Here is a 17,246-nt window from a genome sequence, read left to right on the forward strand (position 1 = left end):
CTCTATTTTTTGTGTATTTTCCTTATTCTGCCTTTCAAATTCTTTAGTCCTTGTCAGTCTGTTCTCAACTGTTGACTTTCTCTTTTTTTTCCACTTGACAGTTCCTGTATAACCTTGTTCCTGCAAATCTTTCTCCTCACTGGTCAGGCTGCCAGCAGCTCAGATGGTCCCGGTTCCTTCAGTCCCTTGGTGCTCTTTCAGTCTCTACCTTCTCTGCTTCCAAGTAACTCAAACTTTTCTTTAGAAGTCTTAAAAAAAAATCATGGCTCTATCTGTACCTTTTGCATTTAGGTATTTCAGGCAGAGAACCATGATTGTGCAGAAAAAAAATATCTTTTTTGTACATAAATTATTGTATTGGTTACTGTTCTTCCCTTACAGATGTTTCAATTTAAAGTTGGGAAAATAATTTTCATGTTGGATTTGAGTCATGATGCTTGGCTGACATTTACTTGCCTCTTGGAGCTGACCTAAATTCTGATCAGTATTGCCTTGTCTAGGGGCTGCTCAGCCCAGTGCTGAACACCCAGAGCTCTTGGGCACTGCTGCTGTTCTTGCAGGGGCTCACAGACACTCAGAAGTTTGCTGAGTGTGTGCAGTGAAGAACTGGAGTTGGTCTTCAGAGCAGGAGAGAAGCTGCTGTGTGCAAAGAGCAGCTTCAGCAATTTTAGCACCCTATGGGAATGAACAGTATCCAGCTGTAGTGTTGCCTGGCAAGCAGTCTGCCAAGCCTGGGGCTGAAGCCTTTGTGTAAATCACTGTCTGCATGTGGAATGGTCAAAGGCAGTGCTGACCCTTATGAAGACACAACTGCTGAAGTGTGGTTTAAGTAAAGAACACTTATCCATACAATTTGAAATCACAGTGCAACTTTGAGGATGCACTCAGGTGTGCTCTCACCAATCAGGTTAAAAACTTCAGAAGTTTGGACCTTTATGCTTAGACTTGAGAATTGGCTATGTAGATATTCCTAGGATGTTTTAGTGCAGGGGTAATCAGCTTAGCTCAGACCCGGGGTGCTTTATTTGCAGTTTTGGGCTGCAGAGTAATTTTGGGGAGGGAGGTAGGGCTGTAAAGTGAGGGTCAGGACATGTCTAACCCTTCAGAGTGCACCTTAGTTGTTACAGCTCATAGTCTGCATGGTCACCTGTACCACAGACAAAGGAGGCTTGTGCTGGAGGGCATCAGATCCACTGCCTTCCTCCAGAGCAACAGCTTGGAAGAGCAGGAACACCAGTGGGAATGACTTGTGGTGGAAAGCTAAGCTGGCAGAGTTGTGACATGAGTGCAAAGTGCAGCATTGAGTTAAGCATTTGCGAGAGAACAAGTGTCTCACACCTTCAGATTTGTATTTCTGTACAAACAAGTCTGAGGTGCTTCATGATATTTTTTGTCTTCTAGATTTTGAAGAAATCCTGTATAGAAATTCTGGCAGCAGAGCCTTCCAGTATATGTGCTGGGGGTGAGTATAAACCGAGGCCTTGGTTGTTCATATTGCCTAAAAAGACATTTTCCTGTCCATCTCTTAATTGCTGTAGAATGCAAAATTAAATGGACCTAAACATTTTGCGCTTTTTTGGTAAATTTCTTTTTCACCTTGCACATTTCCCTGTTCTGCCAAATGATGCCCAAAGGGATTTTCTTACAGAAATGGCTTGAATTGGATAGTTCTGCCTAACTGCTCTTCAGTCAAACCAGTCTGTCTTACTTGGACTGTGCCAAACTTGAAGTAGATACGCTGCAAAATTACAAAACAAATCAGAAAATAAGACTCTGATTAGCTTTAGAGTTTTGCAGATTCATCATCTCAGAAGGTTTGTTCAGGGAAGTCCTTCTTAAGAAACTGGCAAGAAAGTCAAATGAGCACACTTTGATCTAAAAGCTTCTCATATTTTAATGTTTCTTAGGTATTTAGGGTTGAGACAGTGACTGTGGGGACTAGATTATCATTCTGCTGACTTGACTGGATCATTCTGAGCCCTGTTTGTGTGCTGGTTCTTCCATCTAGACTCTTCCATCTACTTCCTGAGAATTCCTCACATTTTATGAAGTGTATCCCAACTAGCTGTTCAATGTGTAATTTTTAAGCAGAGAGGTTGGGAGCAGAGCTGAGGTCTGTGGAGAAGGATGAGTCCCTGACAAGCTCTGCATCTGCCTTGTTCTTCAGTATTGCAAATAAGAGAGCCAATTGTCATTACTATTTTGTTTTCCATTCCAAAGCAGCTGCTTTAATCCTCCTTCCTGCATCTCCTGTTCCTGGAGCAACTGCCATATACATAAACATACAGAGGTAGTCACACTTTCCTGACATATGCAGGCTAAATGCCCAAGAAGTACCAGGCATCAGTTTTGCGTTCCATGTGCCACTACAGTGGTTTTGTTTTTTGAAGCCAGGATGGCATAATTGGCTTAAATTATAGTACTTGGTCATCTGTTTCTCTTTCTGGCTGGCCATTTTAATAGTTCCTGTGTTAAAAAAGGCTCCAAAACAGGTCTCTCTCTACCTCAGCATGATAGATGTTTGTTGTCATGACAGTTCCTGATAAAGTGCAGTGATGTTCCATAAATGCTTGGGAAGGGAAATGAAATTGTAGGAAGATTCAGATTGACTTTACACACTTATTGAAAAATGCTTTTTACAGAATACATTTGCATACTTACACAAATGATAAACAGTGATGCTATTGTAAGTCAGAGGATGAGTTATAATCATCATTGATAACCATCCAACACTTTCTCATGTGCTTGTCAGTTGCATATAGACCTTATCATTCCCATTCATTATGTCTTAATGAGAATGTAGGGGCAATATGTGGCTGTATCCAGCAGAGCAGAAATTCCAGAGGTTTCTAGAAACCATTAACTCTGGAATTCAGCCAGTACTTCACAAGAGGAGCAATATTAACCTTGAAAAATCCCAACAGCTGCTCAGTTCAAGGCCATATCTCCAAATGTGGACAAATCTTCTGGAACTGCAGCTGATTATATCACTTAGGACTTTGAGACTAATGTCATGGAGAATGGAAGTGCATTAGTGTCTTTTTGACAAATTTTTGCAAATATAGCTCAGATACCTCAGGTTTTCTTGTCTGTACAACATCCTTGAAGAGTGGTAAGGATTTTTGAGAACACGAGAGAGGACAAAGACTCAGTACTACCTGAGGCCACTCTTGCACTGCAGACTGATCTCAGACACTGGTCATGAAGTTCAGCAGCAAGATGGCATTCTAAAATGCCCATTTCTTGGTGATTTGGGTTTGCATCAGTACAGACTTGCAGGTGCATAATGTACCTGTTCATTTCAGTCTCAAGCAGTGGCAGGATCCCTGTGGTTAACCTGACATCGTTGATATGCTGTTCTTTGACTGTATTTGAACTCTGAATCCCCAGCAGCCAAGACTTCTGTGATTTCTCTTAGAGTATCATCAGCCCCCACACTCCAGAACAGAGCTCTTCTCCCCCATTCCTCCTAAATACTGTTGGACAACACATAATGGGCCTGTGAGGCAGCTGCCTTGGCTAGATGTAGTGGGATGATTTGCAGCTTGGCTGTAAATGAGCGGGACCTGGAAGACAGCCCAGATTCCAGAGCAAATCTGCTTATTTTCACAAGTACAGTGCATGAGTCCTTAAGGGAGATGAAAGAAGATGAGGACTGTAAAGTGCAAGGCAAAAACTTTGAATCTGCAAAAGCTAGATTCCTTGTTGCTCCTGGGAATTTTAAAACCAGGGTGGTGTTTCTGATGCACTGTGATTACTCCTGCATTGTCTTGGATGGTGAAACATTGTATGTTCCAACCATATTCACCAGTGAAACATCAATGAGTGCCTCTCCTAGATAGCAAGAGGAATTGTGGGGGCTGTTTCCCTCACCATGGGGAACTGCAGAGTTTGAGTCCTTGTGTTGCTGCCAGAACTTTTCTGGGACTATGGCCCTGTTTCGAAATCTGAGAGTCTGAAAATGGTGCTTTCCTTGCAAGGCAGTCTTCATGCTGGTGGCTGCAGGAAGTTCATAAACCTTTCCCAGTGCTAGGTTGAAGTATTTGGAATAACAAGGGATGTTAGAGAGTAGCGTGAAAGGCTTGTGAGGATGTGATCTCATTGCTCAGCCCTGGCTCCAAAAAGGACAGCTCTGTTCAGTGCTCAAGTGTAACTGACTGTCCGTGATGCTTCCTGGTTGTGCTGCAACCAATGACCTTGTGGAGCTGATCTGGAAGAACAGCAAAGAGGAGAACTCAGGGAGATGCCCACAGAGTGTGGCCTTTGTCCAGAGACAGAGTTGATGGGTTGATGATCTCCTCTGTCATGGTATGGAAACGAGTCCAGCCCAAGGCTGGCAGTCACTGTACAGGCTAGTAGGGCAGGATGTGACAAAACTCATGGCAGCTGATACCATCTTGCAGTTACCTGGGAAAACAGCACTTGAACTTCTCCAGGTTGTTTATCATTGGAAGATTTCTTTTTGTTCCATTGAAAAAATACTTTTGCCTTTCTTCAGCCAAAACTTTTCTGCCATTAAGATGGCAACCTGGGGAGGGGAAGGCTCAGTGTATCTGAAAGTTAATGTTTCATTGCAGGTCAGTCAAAATGTTTCTGCTGGGTATTATTTCCTGCTTCTAAAAACTCAAGTAGAAACTGAACAGGGAGAGAGTGGAAGTTCCATTTCTAACAATTTGAAAGCTTAAAAATTGTTAAATTGCAAATTTTAGCTTGAAAGATCTCAAGTGAAAACTTTCCACATACATGCCTATAGAAATGACCATTCTTTGCCTGGCTGTGTATCAATAATCCTCCCTCTCTTTTGCTACAGAGTCGTTTCAGGTGGTGGTGAGAGGCAATGGATTTCGACATGCCCGTAATGTTGACAGAGTGCTCTGCAGCTTCAGGATCAATGACACGGTCACTCTCAGTAAGCTGCTTTGATTTATTATTTTCTGACTCTCTGCTGGCAGGCATTTGCTTGCAAAACATTTTGGATCTTCAAGTATGTTGACTGTGAAGGCATTAATTATGGGATGAAGAGCTATTACATTTGCAGAGTGACAAAGATTATTTATTTAGAGGAAAATTGCTGGTGATGATGTATGCTGTGACTCTGACAGCAAGTATCTGAACAGATAAGCAGCAGAGGGGACAAAATACAGAAGAGAATAAACTTGCCTGTCAGGAGTATCTATGTGTGTCTTGCTGAGTTAAGCATATAGTGTGAGGCCTGTTTCTCTTCTTACCTGTATTTTGTGGTACTTACTAGGCCGGGTCATGCAGCTTAAATAAACACTATTGTTGGAAGCTCTGTTGGAGCAGTGGCTAAGGCATTGCTCTGTTTCTGGGGATGCAGCTTGGAAAGACTTCCTCTCTCCAGAGTTCAGCAAGCAGAAGCAGCAAGTAATGAAAGTAAATTAGACCCTGAGTGTCTGAACTTCTGTGAAATGTACCAAGAGCCATTTAGCTGGAAGAACTAACGACACTTCGGTTCTCATCTGGCATGCCTGCAAATGCACACAGGCAGCAAGAAAACTTAGAATTCATCTTTACTAACATGGAATCTATTCAGAAGCTGCCTGATCATTTTGGAGGTGGTTCTGACCCGTTTGAGTATAAAATGAGTTAGTTTTTACACGTAGAGGTCTAATGACTTAATATGGGACCTGCTTGTACTTCGAGCATTGGTGTAATTTGCTCTTTGGAGCAGGGGAGCAGTTTGCTAAGGCTGTTTGCCCTGTGGGGAATGCCACTGAGCATTCAGGGGTGTTCACAGGGCAGTGAGTGTATGTGATGTGTCCCCAAGGGCTCTTGGACTGTTCTGTTGGCCCCCTCTCTGCTGGGCAAGTCCTGGAATTCCCAACTTTTGTGTCACTAAGTAGAAAACTTGGCTGGCTCTGGTTCACTGTTGTTTAATTCAGATACGGTGGGTGTTGAGGAGATTAAGAGCAGAAACTGGAGGGCTATATGTCCAGGCAGGAGCAAGTGATATTGGATGGGGAAACAGGGAAGGAAAGGAATCTGAGTAAAAGCACTGGGGTGGGGGGAATATGGTGAATAAACTGCTTTCGAGGCACTTCCATGCAGCCCAGAGAGAAGTGCTGGAGGTGTGTGAACAAGAAAGAGGTGGCTTTCAAAAAAGAACAGTAGAGGCAACCACAAATTAATGCTTTTCCTTTTAAGCTCTATAAAATTGGATCCAAACCTGACATGTGGCCAGAACTCCTTAAATTTGGTTCATGACTGTATTTAGGTGTTGAACCATGTTTGGTTTCTCCCCAAAGTTCAGAGGCAAAGTTTTGTTTGGATGACATGTGTTATAAAGTCTCTTGTAGTTCTCTAGAACTGGCCAGGAAACCTTCCCCTCTCCATCCACCCAGAAGGTTCCAGTGGAAATGTAATTGCTGTTCAAATATTTAGAAGTTTGCTTTTCATAAAAAGCCTGAAGCTGTGTGGTGCAAACCAAAAAGCCTTTGGGTTTAGTTGCTGGAAGCTGAAAGTTTGTAGCATTCTTAGTTTGCCTGTCTGCTGCCTTTTTTCAGTTAAAACTTGGGTATCCCAAACGTACAATTTGGGTGAAAATTTCCACTTTGTGGGAAGTTACTTTCAGTTCAAGAGAAATGTCAGTGGAGGATTTTTCAAGCAGTTGCATTTTAGGCTAAGAAATGCATGGACAGGTATAATGAAGGTGACAGGAGTTACAAGAGCACTGCTCAGCCTGACAGAAGCCCCTCAGGTTGCAAGAGTTAGGAGTGCCCACATCACTCTGCTGGAGCTTGGCTGGGCCTTGTTTGAAGTCTTGAACATCCCTCAGACCAGGTAGCCCTTTGAGAGACTCGTGCTGTGGATCTCTGAAGTGAGACTGTTTGGATCAATGTGTGCAGCATTTCAGTTTTAGAGCCACCAGGGGCCAGATTTGCAACCTGGGTGTGAGGGGATAAGAGCCAGGCTTGGTCCTTCCTTAGTGGAAGGACATAATCTGTTCTTCCAAATTGCTTTTCATTTCTTCTATCATTGCTCTCAAGAGCTGCAGCACAAAGGTCTTTGAGCATGAGTTTGGAAAGCTTGAAAAACTTGGATCTTGGCCTTAATTTGAATTTGTGATTAGGAGCTTTAAAATAGTTCTTGAAGAGAAAAAGCATTGGAAGCTGTATGTGAAATAAACTCTACTCACCCTGGTTTACAGTTGAGAGAACTGAAGTTACAGCACTGAAGGTGTCTGCTCCAGGTCAGCTCACTGCAGACAGGCATATGGATGTCCTGATTTGTCAACCTGTAATCTCACTTCTGGCATGTGGGCACTCTTCAGAAGTTAGAGATTTGGTGTGGCTCTCCTTTCTCAAGTGCCTGTTTTTCATTTGTTTCTGTCTCCATCCAACAAGTGTCCTTCTCCTGGCCCCCTTTGCCCTGTGGGTCCAGGACAGGACCCTGAGGCTGAATGGAAAGTAAAAGCAGCAACTGTTCTGCCAGCTTTGGGAGGCAGGGAAGTGAAGATCGTGCTATCCTTTTCTCTTCCATGTTAAATTTTTCCAGCACTGGGCTTGCTGTTTGACTTTTTCCTCCAAAGAAGACTCTTTACTTCCTTCTTGTCAGTAGCTTGAAAGTTGCCTCTCTGACCTACAGCTGTGTTAGCTGTGACCTGCTGTTGCATCCCAATTCCTTCTCAGCTCAGCTTCCCCAGAGCTGGTTGCCTCTGGAGCACAGCATTCATTCCTGGAAACATCCTGAAGTCTTCACAGGACTAACAACATTATCCATCAGCTTTCAGTGTGTCCTGTCTTTGGAGACCCAAAAACATGCAGTGTTGCCAATGAGAGAAACTGTATGCAAGGGTTGGAACCATAGAATCATAGAACCATTCAGGTTGGAAAAGCCCCTTGGGATCACCCAGTCCAACCATCATCTCTACTCTACAAAGTTCTCCCCTAAACCATATCCACCAACACCACATCCAAACAACCCTTAAACACATCCAGGGATGTTGACTCAACCAGCTCCCTGGGCAGCCTACTCCTATTCCAGTGTCTGAGTAAGACTCCCTCACTCTCAAACACCCTGACCAGGTGGTGGTGAGGACAAAGACTTCTTCCTGCCTTTTTTTGTGCTGCTTGTCTAGCTGAGAAATTTATTGTGGTGTCTGTCGTCGTAACTTTGTAGTAGCTCTTAGGCAGTATCAGCTTATCTTATTCAACCCTTGGGCTTTTTTTATTTGAAGCTGTCTTCCTGTGTCCACAAAATGACTGTAGAAAATGAGGAGAAGAGCCAAAAATGTTCCCCACCTCTGACCTGAGGCATTAGTTGTGTCCTGAATCGATGCATGGGTGAAAAGTGAGCTCATTCTCCTTGGCACTGCACCAAGACCTCTCAATTCATTTTGCATAGCCCTGGATTGTTTCATGCAGTGACCTGGAAGCAAGAGGCCTCAAACTCCATTTCTGAGTTCTAACTATTGAGCGAACTCAGCAATTGCTCATCAGTGTTCTCAAACCCAAGTGTCTCCTGGTGGGAACTGCTGTGGCTCTGTTAATTTTAAGCTGCTCGAGATAATAATGTATCTTAAGTGTTTCACTTTACTGGAGCCAGCAGCTCCAGCCTGCATTCTCAGTGTGCCTCTCTGGCACTTCACTGCAATGAGCTTAACATTAGAGTTAACTGAATGAGAATTTTATGGAAACCTTATGGAGATTGGATAGCTCAGCTGTTTTTGTTTGCTTGAAGCCTCCCAGCCCCTGGTTGTATCAGGGAGAGAGGTATTTTTAAAGATAACACTAAGCCAACAGTTCCTGAAACCTTAAATTATCCCAGATGAGATGTAGACCAGCACAGCTAGGAGTTGCTGAGGTTAAGGGCATTAGCTAATAGATTTTTATTAGAATTATTGGCAGAAATAAGTGGCAGGTGAAGAGAGCATCAGCTCAGTGTTATGGGATAAAAAAAAGGAACATCTGTGGAATTCATGTAGAATATTTGGCTGAGCAGAACTGTAAGCAGATGCATGTTCAACAACAGCAGGGTGTTTTCTGCCAGCAGCAGGACCTAGGAGAATTGGTTTCAGACTGCACAGAGTTAAAAGTAATTATACAGTGCAATGACTTATAACTGCTTTGTGGTGCTAAAATGTCTTTGTCTGCCCAGATTGTGCAGGATCCAGCAAAGATGGTTCTGGGCATAGGGGTTAACTCTGTCCTAGGCAATTTAAACTGAGCAGAGAGATGACAGACTGGTGAGGAAATGGCAACCACCACAGTGAAGGTGGGGCTCCATCTTTTGCATATTGATGAATGCTCTAAATGCTTGGCCAGAACTGATCCTTTGCACAAACTAGCCTGATTTTTTTCAGCACAGAGCACCAGAAGTGAGGGAGAATGAGGCAGAGACAATGAAAGCAGGACTGTGTCAGGCATCAGAGAGTGAATGGTATAGAAGACTGGATCCCAAAATGACTCAATAAATGCCTTCTAAAAATTATTTTCTGTTTTTAAAGCCAAGCAAGTTATTCCATTTTCCTCACCTTTCTTTTCCTAGCAGCCCGGTACTTCTTTTGGGCTATCTTTACTTTCTCACAGACTGGTCACTCTTAGGACAGGACTGTTTTGCTTTGCAGTCCTGCTCTCTAATCCCCAGTTTTCCCACTTGATCATGTAACTTTAACCCTCCACTGAATCTTTTCCTTTTTTCTCCTTAGAGTAACTTTTCCTTCTTTCTGCTGTGGTACTGGGGAGTGTCCATCACTGTGTTCTAACTCCATCAAGTGTTTTTGGGAGTCTGACCTATGCCTCTAATTTTTCCTGGCTGAAATCATATGCCAAGGTGTGCTTGGCATCCTGTTTTGAAGAGTGGCCCATGTCATTGCTTGAAAAAGAATATGAGAACAAGAGAAACGGTCACATTTCCCTCAAATGCTCTCCTAGCCTCCAATAAGTTGCAGCATGGGAACTTTTTAAACCAGCAGACTTCTCTGCAGCTGTCCAGGCTGTCCAAGTGTGGAGGAACAAGCACAGAGCAGTCAGGAAGCCTGGGCTGAGTGAGGAGGAGAATCTCTGTGCAATGTGGAGAGCTTTGCCATGCTCCCTTCTTTATCCTCTGTGCTGCTGGGGGACCAAGAGGATGTGTCGCTGTGACATGAACAGTTGTGACAGCTGCCAGTTGTGAGCACGAGCAAAGTGTCAGCTTGGTGCTTTGCCAAGTTCTGTTAGTAGTCTTGAAGCTGTGTGTGCTTGTTGAACACAACTGTGTGCACAGCAGATGAAACCATCAGAGAAGAAGTGATCCCTTCCAGATTCCTTCTCTCCATCTAGAGATTGTTAATAAAAGTGAAATCATTGTTCTGTGCTTATCTGTCTTTCCCCTAACTCTGTTCTGAATGGCTTTTGGCCCTTGAAGCTCATGTGTCCCTACACAAAGCAGAGCAATTATAGCATGATCTCAGTGTGGTTTTCATTACAGCATTAACTAAACATTTTTTATTTATGGGTCTTTCTTGTTGGCAGTTTCTCTAGCTCAGAGAGTGTTCCAGTGTCTTTCTACATTCCTATCTCCCCACAAAATGAGTTTGAAATAAAAACTTTGCTTGCAGAGTTGTCACAAGGAGTGGCATAAGAGGAGGAGTCATCCTGGATAAAGAGAGGCTGTGCTCTGGTAGCCGTGCAGAGAATTATGGAGCTATTTTGCCTCATCTGAGGTGACAAAGGGACACTGGAAGTGCACAGGGTTGAGGTACAGAGAACAGCCTCCTTAGCACAGATGTTCCTGGGGGAGTCTTATGTGAGAGCAGCCAGAGTCCACCCCCAATCTCACTGCACTAAACTAATAGACCAGAGGCTTCTCTCCTGTAGTAACAGAAGACCAGGTCCAAGCATTTTCTGAGATGTGCTTTAATTGAATGCAAATGAGAAATACAGGGATAGCAGAAGGAAATTGTTAGCCTGTGATATATGGGAAGTTGGGCAAACAGCTTTTGCAGCCTTTTCTGGACTGAAATCTTGCTGATATTGTGGGTCCCACCATCAGCACTTGTGATACTGCAGTGGCAGTGCTTTCTTAAACCCTGCTCTCAGGGATCTTTGCAGTCAGTTTTCAGTATGCCAGTCAGTTCTTGGCTGAACCATTAGCCGAAGAAAAGGCTGCTGATTTTAGCTGGGTTATATGGCTAAAAGAAAGTGCTGTGATCTGTCTTGGTCACCTTGGAGTTTTGTACCTCTCATATTGGGGGTTGCTCTTCTGTGTTAAAACATCATGCATATATTGAGGCTATTATTATTATGGTTGGGAAGTACTACAAGTCCTGGCTGGCCAAAAGGTTACACCCTTCTAATGGCAAAAGAAACTGTTCACTATGCTGGGAACAGTAAATTCTACAGGCTACAGATAGTTGTTAAAAGGTGTAAGAATGTTGGGTAGCAAATTGCAGGAATTTGAGCAGTAGTACCTTGTTGGAAGGGCATCCACAGAAAACAGATGTATGTGTATGTGAAATGTTTGACCCTTCTCTATTTCTACACCCTGCTCCAAGTAGTTTATGCCCCAGCACTGACTAGTTCTAGTTGTCCTTGAGTGCAGTGTCCTCTGGGGGGGTTTTATGCAGTGAGAACCTTCTTATACTTGATGAAGTGATTAGAGGCTCGTAGCTAAGGAACAAGTTGTGGGCAGACTTTCTCAAAAGTGAGGCATTGCAATATTTCCTGAAGAAATATTTAATTTAATATTTCATTCCAAACTCTGCCCATAAGTGGTGTCTGAGATGCAACAAGGCCTGGGCATCCTTTCTGTCAATCTGTGGAAGAAGACAAGGGGATTTCTTCACAGCCGTGCAGCCGAACCCAGGACAGAAATGACTGCCTGGGCAGCAAAGTCAGCTCCAGCCCCTGCCTGCCACAGCTCTTCCACTCATGTTGTCAACTGAGAGGAGTCCAAACCACAGAATTTAGATTTTGGCACAAGAGCTAGAGTTCGGGAGCATTCAGGCCTGTCTCTTTACTGCACAGGAACACAGCAAGTTTCTTCTGTAGCAGACGAGAAATGCGGCGTTCTTGCGAATGCGTCCTGCAGATACAGATGCAATAGCAGATGAGAAGTGTTGTTTTGTTTGGTTTCTCTATGTAAGTTTTCCAGGAAGGAGTCAGATGGTCAGAGTTATGCAAACCAAATGGATCTTCTTTTGTTTAGAGCAAAGGAAAATAGTCACTCATTTTTGTGGTGAAACACAAACATTCTCCAAACAAAATAATCTCTCCCTGTAGCCAGCCTGGCCAGCCATGAGTTCCCTCATGGGACCCTGATAAACTTTCTAGAGAGGTATAGAGTTTAATGCAAGTTGGAGGTGGGATAGGAGAGAAAGAGAAACAAAGCTAATGAGATCTAAGTAAAAGGCCTTTTAAAATTAAGCCAGCTTTTGTTTTGGTGGATGCTGGAATGGAGGATTCTTGGGCCTTTGCTGCCAGTGTTAGCAAAGGAGAAAAAACATTGGTCTTCATTCTCTTGTCATGTGTGTGCTGAGACAATGCCATAGATTTATGACAGTTAATGATATCTTCAGAAATCAGGATGAGAATAGAACTGTAGGGCCAGACTCATCTGCCTTGTGCACAGTGGGAAGTGCTACTGGGCTGAACTGGTAACTCCATTGCCAAACTGTGCATCCATGCATGATGCCAATTGATCGCACAGCCAGTGCCTCTGCTCTGTGCCACAGGCAGGGAGGGCTGTGCCTTGTGTCCCTGCTTTCAATGTGTGCTTTCAATGCCTGTTGGCTGCCTGCCTCTCTTTTCCTGAGGAACTTACCTTCTAGATGGCATGGGCCTAGCAAACCAACACCCTGTGCTGAAAACATTGCTTCTAACGTTGAGCAAGGTGGAAATGTTCATATGTGTTCTTGCAGTGAGACTGCGGGAGAGCAGCATGAATGTGGTACTTTCCAGGCCAACAGGCAGGAACAGGGATTCAAAGGGTTCCCAGAAGCTTGAAAACTGCTCCCAGTAGGTGAGCCATGATGCAGAAGTGAAGTCTGTCTGTGAAAACCATACACCTGGGAAGGAACAACAAAATGCACCAGTACTGGCTCAGAGGTGATCTGCTAGAGAGCAGCTCCATGGAGAAGGACCTTGCAGTCCTGGTGGACAACAGTGTGCCCTTGTGGCCAAGAAGGCCAATGGTATCTTGGGGTGCATTAATAGGAGTGTCTACAGCAGATTGAGGGAGGTTCTCCTCTCCCTCTGCTTGGCCCTGGTGAGACCTCACTTGGAGTATTGCATCCAGTTCTGGGCTCCCCAGTTCCAGAGGGACAGGGATTTCCTGGAAAGAGTCCAACAGAAGCTACAAGGATGGTGAAGGGACTGGAACGTCTGTCTGATGAGGAAAGGCTGAGAGACCTGGGGCTGTTCAGTCTAGAGAGAAGAACACTGAGGGGGGATCCAATTAATGTCTATAAATACATGAGGGCAGCAAGAAGACAGGGACAAGCTCTTGTCACTTGTGCCCTGGGACAGGATTAGGGGCAATGGATTTAAGCTCAGCACAGGAAGTTCCACCTCAACATGAGAAAACTTCTTGACCTTGAGGGTGACAGAGCCCTGGGACAGGCTGCCCAGAGAGGTTGTGGAATCTCCTTCTCTGGAGACTTTCAAGACCTGTCTGGATGCCTTTCTGAGTGATCAGACCTAGTTGTGTGTGGTTTTTTGGTCCTGCTCTGGCAGGGGGGTTGGACTCGATGATCTTCAGAGGTCCCTTCCAACCCCTAATATTCTGTGATTCTGTGAAATGTTTCACTTTCAGCTGTTTGCCTATGTCAGACAGACCTTAACAAAATAACTGCTGTGGTAACCCAAAATTTCAAGTGTGTGGATATAGGCATGGGATTTGCTGGAAGCTGGAAACGTGAGGAAAACAACAGTAAAGGCTACAACTTCTAATTACCATTTAAGTTTTTTTAATGGGGTGTACAAAAATAAACATTTCCTAATCTGCCTGAGGAAATAATCTTTTATATTGCTGCCAAAGCAGAGAAATAAACCAGTAGGAAATAGGGATTATACTGTGTGATCAGAATTACTAAAGCAATATTACTGCTTCCTAAAGCTTTGTGTTCAGTGGAAAGCTCTCCTTTAGGAGTGCTGGGGAAAGAATGCTTGACTTGGTGCTTCTATATGAGGGGACAAACTTGCAGTCTGTATCTCTTATGCCTCATCCACAGCAGTAAAATGTGCTTCTGAGTGAACCCTGTGGAGCTGATGACTGAGAATGGAGCCAGGATCAGTTGTGCTCTACTGCTCTTGCCCTAATCATGATTAGACACCTTCCACCTGAACAAGTTTATCTCAGCACCAAGTGAAGAAAGAACAAGGCTCACAGCTGATGCAGAAGTTGCTTTGGAGGCAGTTGCCACATTCTCTTTGGCTTGTGGCTGCTCTTGGCTTTTTCGCTTTCCATTGGCACCTTAAATGGAATTGTAACTTGCACAAGTTTCCTCAAAAACCAAAGACCAGACAGGCAGAATAGCTCAGCTCTTCATCAGATTGCTGAATGACTTGGTTCAACTTTTATCTTTGCTCCTTTTAATAGAATCAAAGAACTATCCAGGTTGGAAAAGACTCTTGGGATCACCGAGTCCAACCATCATCCCTACTCTACAAAGTTCTCCCCTCAACCATCTCCACCAATGCCATGTCCAGACGACCCTTAAACACATCCAGGGATGGTGACTCAGTGACCTCCCCAGGCAGCCTAAATTTTTATTCCTTTTTGCTTTCAGTGATGCACTGGATGCTGTAACATTCCTTCCATGTTGCTACGTGTTGTGTCCCCTGGGCAGGTACTTAAGTAGATGGTTGGAGACCCCAGGTTTGCTGTTTCAAACATCAAAGCAAGGTGGTGCTGAATTGTGCTCCTGGTGCAGTATGTCCCTATAGGGTGAAGGTCTCTTCCAACCTTAAGTATATAGAGATAAAATGCAAGGTTTGGATTGAAGATGAGGTTTGAAAGCTACAGGTTTGGGAAGCTAAGGGAAAGAAATCTGTCAGGAGAAGAGGGGCTTCAAACAAAATGAAAATTCGCACTGGGAAATTTTAGGAAGTTGGTAATAACTTGGTAACAGCTCATTTCAGGTCCATAAGCACATCTCTAGAAGGCCCTAGAGATGGCTGTTAGTGCAGCTGGTAGACAGCTTTCTGGTGCAGTGACGTGCTTCTGGAAAGTGCTGATTCAGCAGAATCAGCCCCTTCTGCAGGAATGTGTGGTTTCCAGTCCAAAAAACAAAACCCACACAGCCTTTCTGCCTGGTTCTCTTGCCAACCTATCCCATCTCTAGGCAGCTGGCAAATGGGCTGGGAAGTTCCTTGGGATCCCCATCTCTCTGGTCACCAGAGACAAGTTACAAAGTTCTGATTTAAGTCTACAAAAGAAGAGCATTAACTGATGTTCCTGTTTCCCAGGCAATTACCTGTTGATCTTTTTTCTCACTCCACTTTTTAACACCGTAGCATAATTTAGGTTGGAAGGTTTAATTTAGGTTAAAATGAATCTGCCTTGAAGTGCAAAATTTTCTGTAATATACAATTTTCTTAACCCAGCTATTTCCAATTACATGTAATCTGTTGCAACTCCATCTAGTCTCCTGTACAGACTGGCTCTGATCATTCACTCTCACCATTCCAAAAGCTTTCTCTCTTCAGTTTTGTTGTGGCTCAGATGTGTTGCATGGTAGAGCAACAGCACAGAGCAGCAGAGAAATGAGGAAGGGAGGTCAGCTGCCACCTTTCCCTATCTTTTATCTTTCTCAGGGGTGGTAAATGCAGGGTGTTGATTTTTTTATTATTATTTTTTTTTCCCCGAGGTGCAGGCTGCCTGCTCTTACTTCATAGTTAGCTTGTAACTCTGTGGACTAAAAGCATCCCTGTAGTTACCTCAAGAACAACTGCTAGGCAGTAGATTGTTGTCCCTCATGCAGTTTCTTATCTTGTTCATGTCTCAAGAATGAGGAAAAACATTATTTAAGCTTGGTGTTTAAGGCCTCTATTACTGATCAGGTAATAAATCCCAGTATTTCTTTTTTGCAGATGAGAAGCCTTTTGTAGTGGAAGACACCTACTTACTCTGCCCAGCACCTGTCCTACAAGAAGTTGGCATGTATGTTTTTTCTACATACTCAAATATTTACTTTGCCTGTGGGAACATGGGTCTGTGTCATCTCACTCTAGTCTGGTCTTACATGCATCTAAGGCTCCAGGGAGACCTTAGAGCACCTTCTGCTGCCTTAAGGGGCTCCAGGAAAGCTGGGGAGGGACTTGGGACAAGGGCAGGAGAGATGGGACCAGGGGGATGGATGAAAACTGGGAGAGGGAGATGGAGGTTGGAGATGAGGAGGGAATTCTTTGCTGTGAGGGTGGTGAGAGCCTGGCCCAGGTTGCCCAGGGAAGCTGTGGCTGCCCCATCCCTGGCAGTGTTGAAGGGCAGGTTGGATGGGGTTTGGAGCAGCCTGGACTGGTGGGAGGTGTCCCTGCCCATGCAGGGGCATTGGATCTGGATGATCTTTAAGGTCCCTTCCAACCCAAACTATCCCATGATTCTGTGATAATTCTGACATTGTCTCTTGTGCTTTTTGGTTTACTGGGCAGCTGTGCATCAAAGCACAAAGGGAAGAGCACCAGCAGTACAAATTAACCTTTACAATAGGCTTTTCTGTGCATCAGGAGCCCAGGTTCCAGAGGTTATTATCTAATAGAGGATTGTGAGCTAGCTGGCCTGACTTGTTTCTTGTGGTGGTTTTTTTTCAGGGAAGCAGCTCTTCAAGTCAGTATGAACGATGGTCTGAGCTTCATCTCCAGCTCTGTCATCATCTCCAGCACACACTGTGTAAGTGTTGATTCCTGTGATTCAAGTGATTCAGCAGGGAGGTGGTACTTCACAGCAGATGTTTGTTACACTAGAATTAGGGCTTCGAAGTTGAGTAAACCTGGTGTGCAAGGGACTTGTGTCCCTCATTTAAAGGTGAGGTGGTGAGTGTGGTCTGTTTCCTCACCAGCAACTATGCTGCTCGTTGGGAAAGGCAAATGGCAGTTGTGACCACCCCCTTTGTCTGGAAACCTCTGTTGTTGCAGAAAAAAAAAGTGAGGGTTTCTCCACTGAAGTAACTGGCTTATAGCTGGTGTCCTTTGCTGCCTGTAGTGCATTGCTGCACTCAGTCTTTGCTGGAATCAGGTGAAGGATGATGATTTACAGTTCATGGTATTGCTGAAGATGCTGCTTCTGAGAAGTCATGGCTGTTGGGGATA

At 44.2% G+C, this 17,246-nt stretch overlaps 1 protein-coding gene across 1 annotated transcript in view; it reads left to right on the top strand.

Annotated features, from left to right (window-relative positions):
* ANTXR1 (ANTXR cell adhesion molecule 1) overlaps positions 1–17,246 on the top strand; it is a 102,522-nt gene that overhangs the window by 22,961 nt on the left and 62,315 nt on the right. The window contains exons 9-12 of the mRNA XM_051640633.1: positions 1,402–1,462; positions 4,811–4,909; positions 16,032–16,101; positions 16,749–16,827. Coding sequence (XP_051496593.1) covers positions 1,402–1,462; positions 4,811–4,909; positions 16,032–16,101; positions 16,749–16,827 — 309 coding nt within the window. The remainder of the gene's footprint in view (positions 1–1,401; positions 1,463–4,810; positions 4,910–16,031; positions 16,102–16,748; positions 16,828–17,246) is intronic.

Source organism: Apus apus, chromosome 26, assembly GCF_020740795.1.
Source record: "Apus apus isolate bApuApu2 chromosome 26, bApuApu2.pri.cur, whole genome shotgun sequence".
NCBI classification, from domain to species: Eukaryota; Metazoa; Chordata; class Aves; order Apodiformes; family Apodidae; genus Apus; species Apus apus.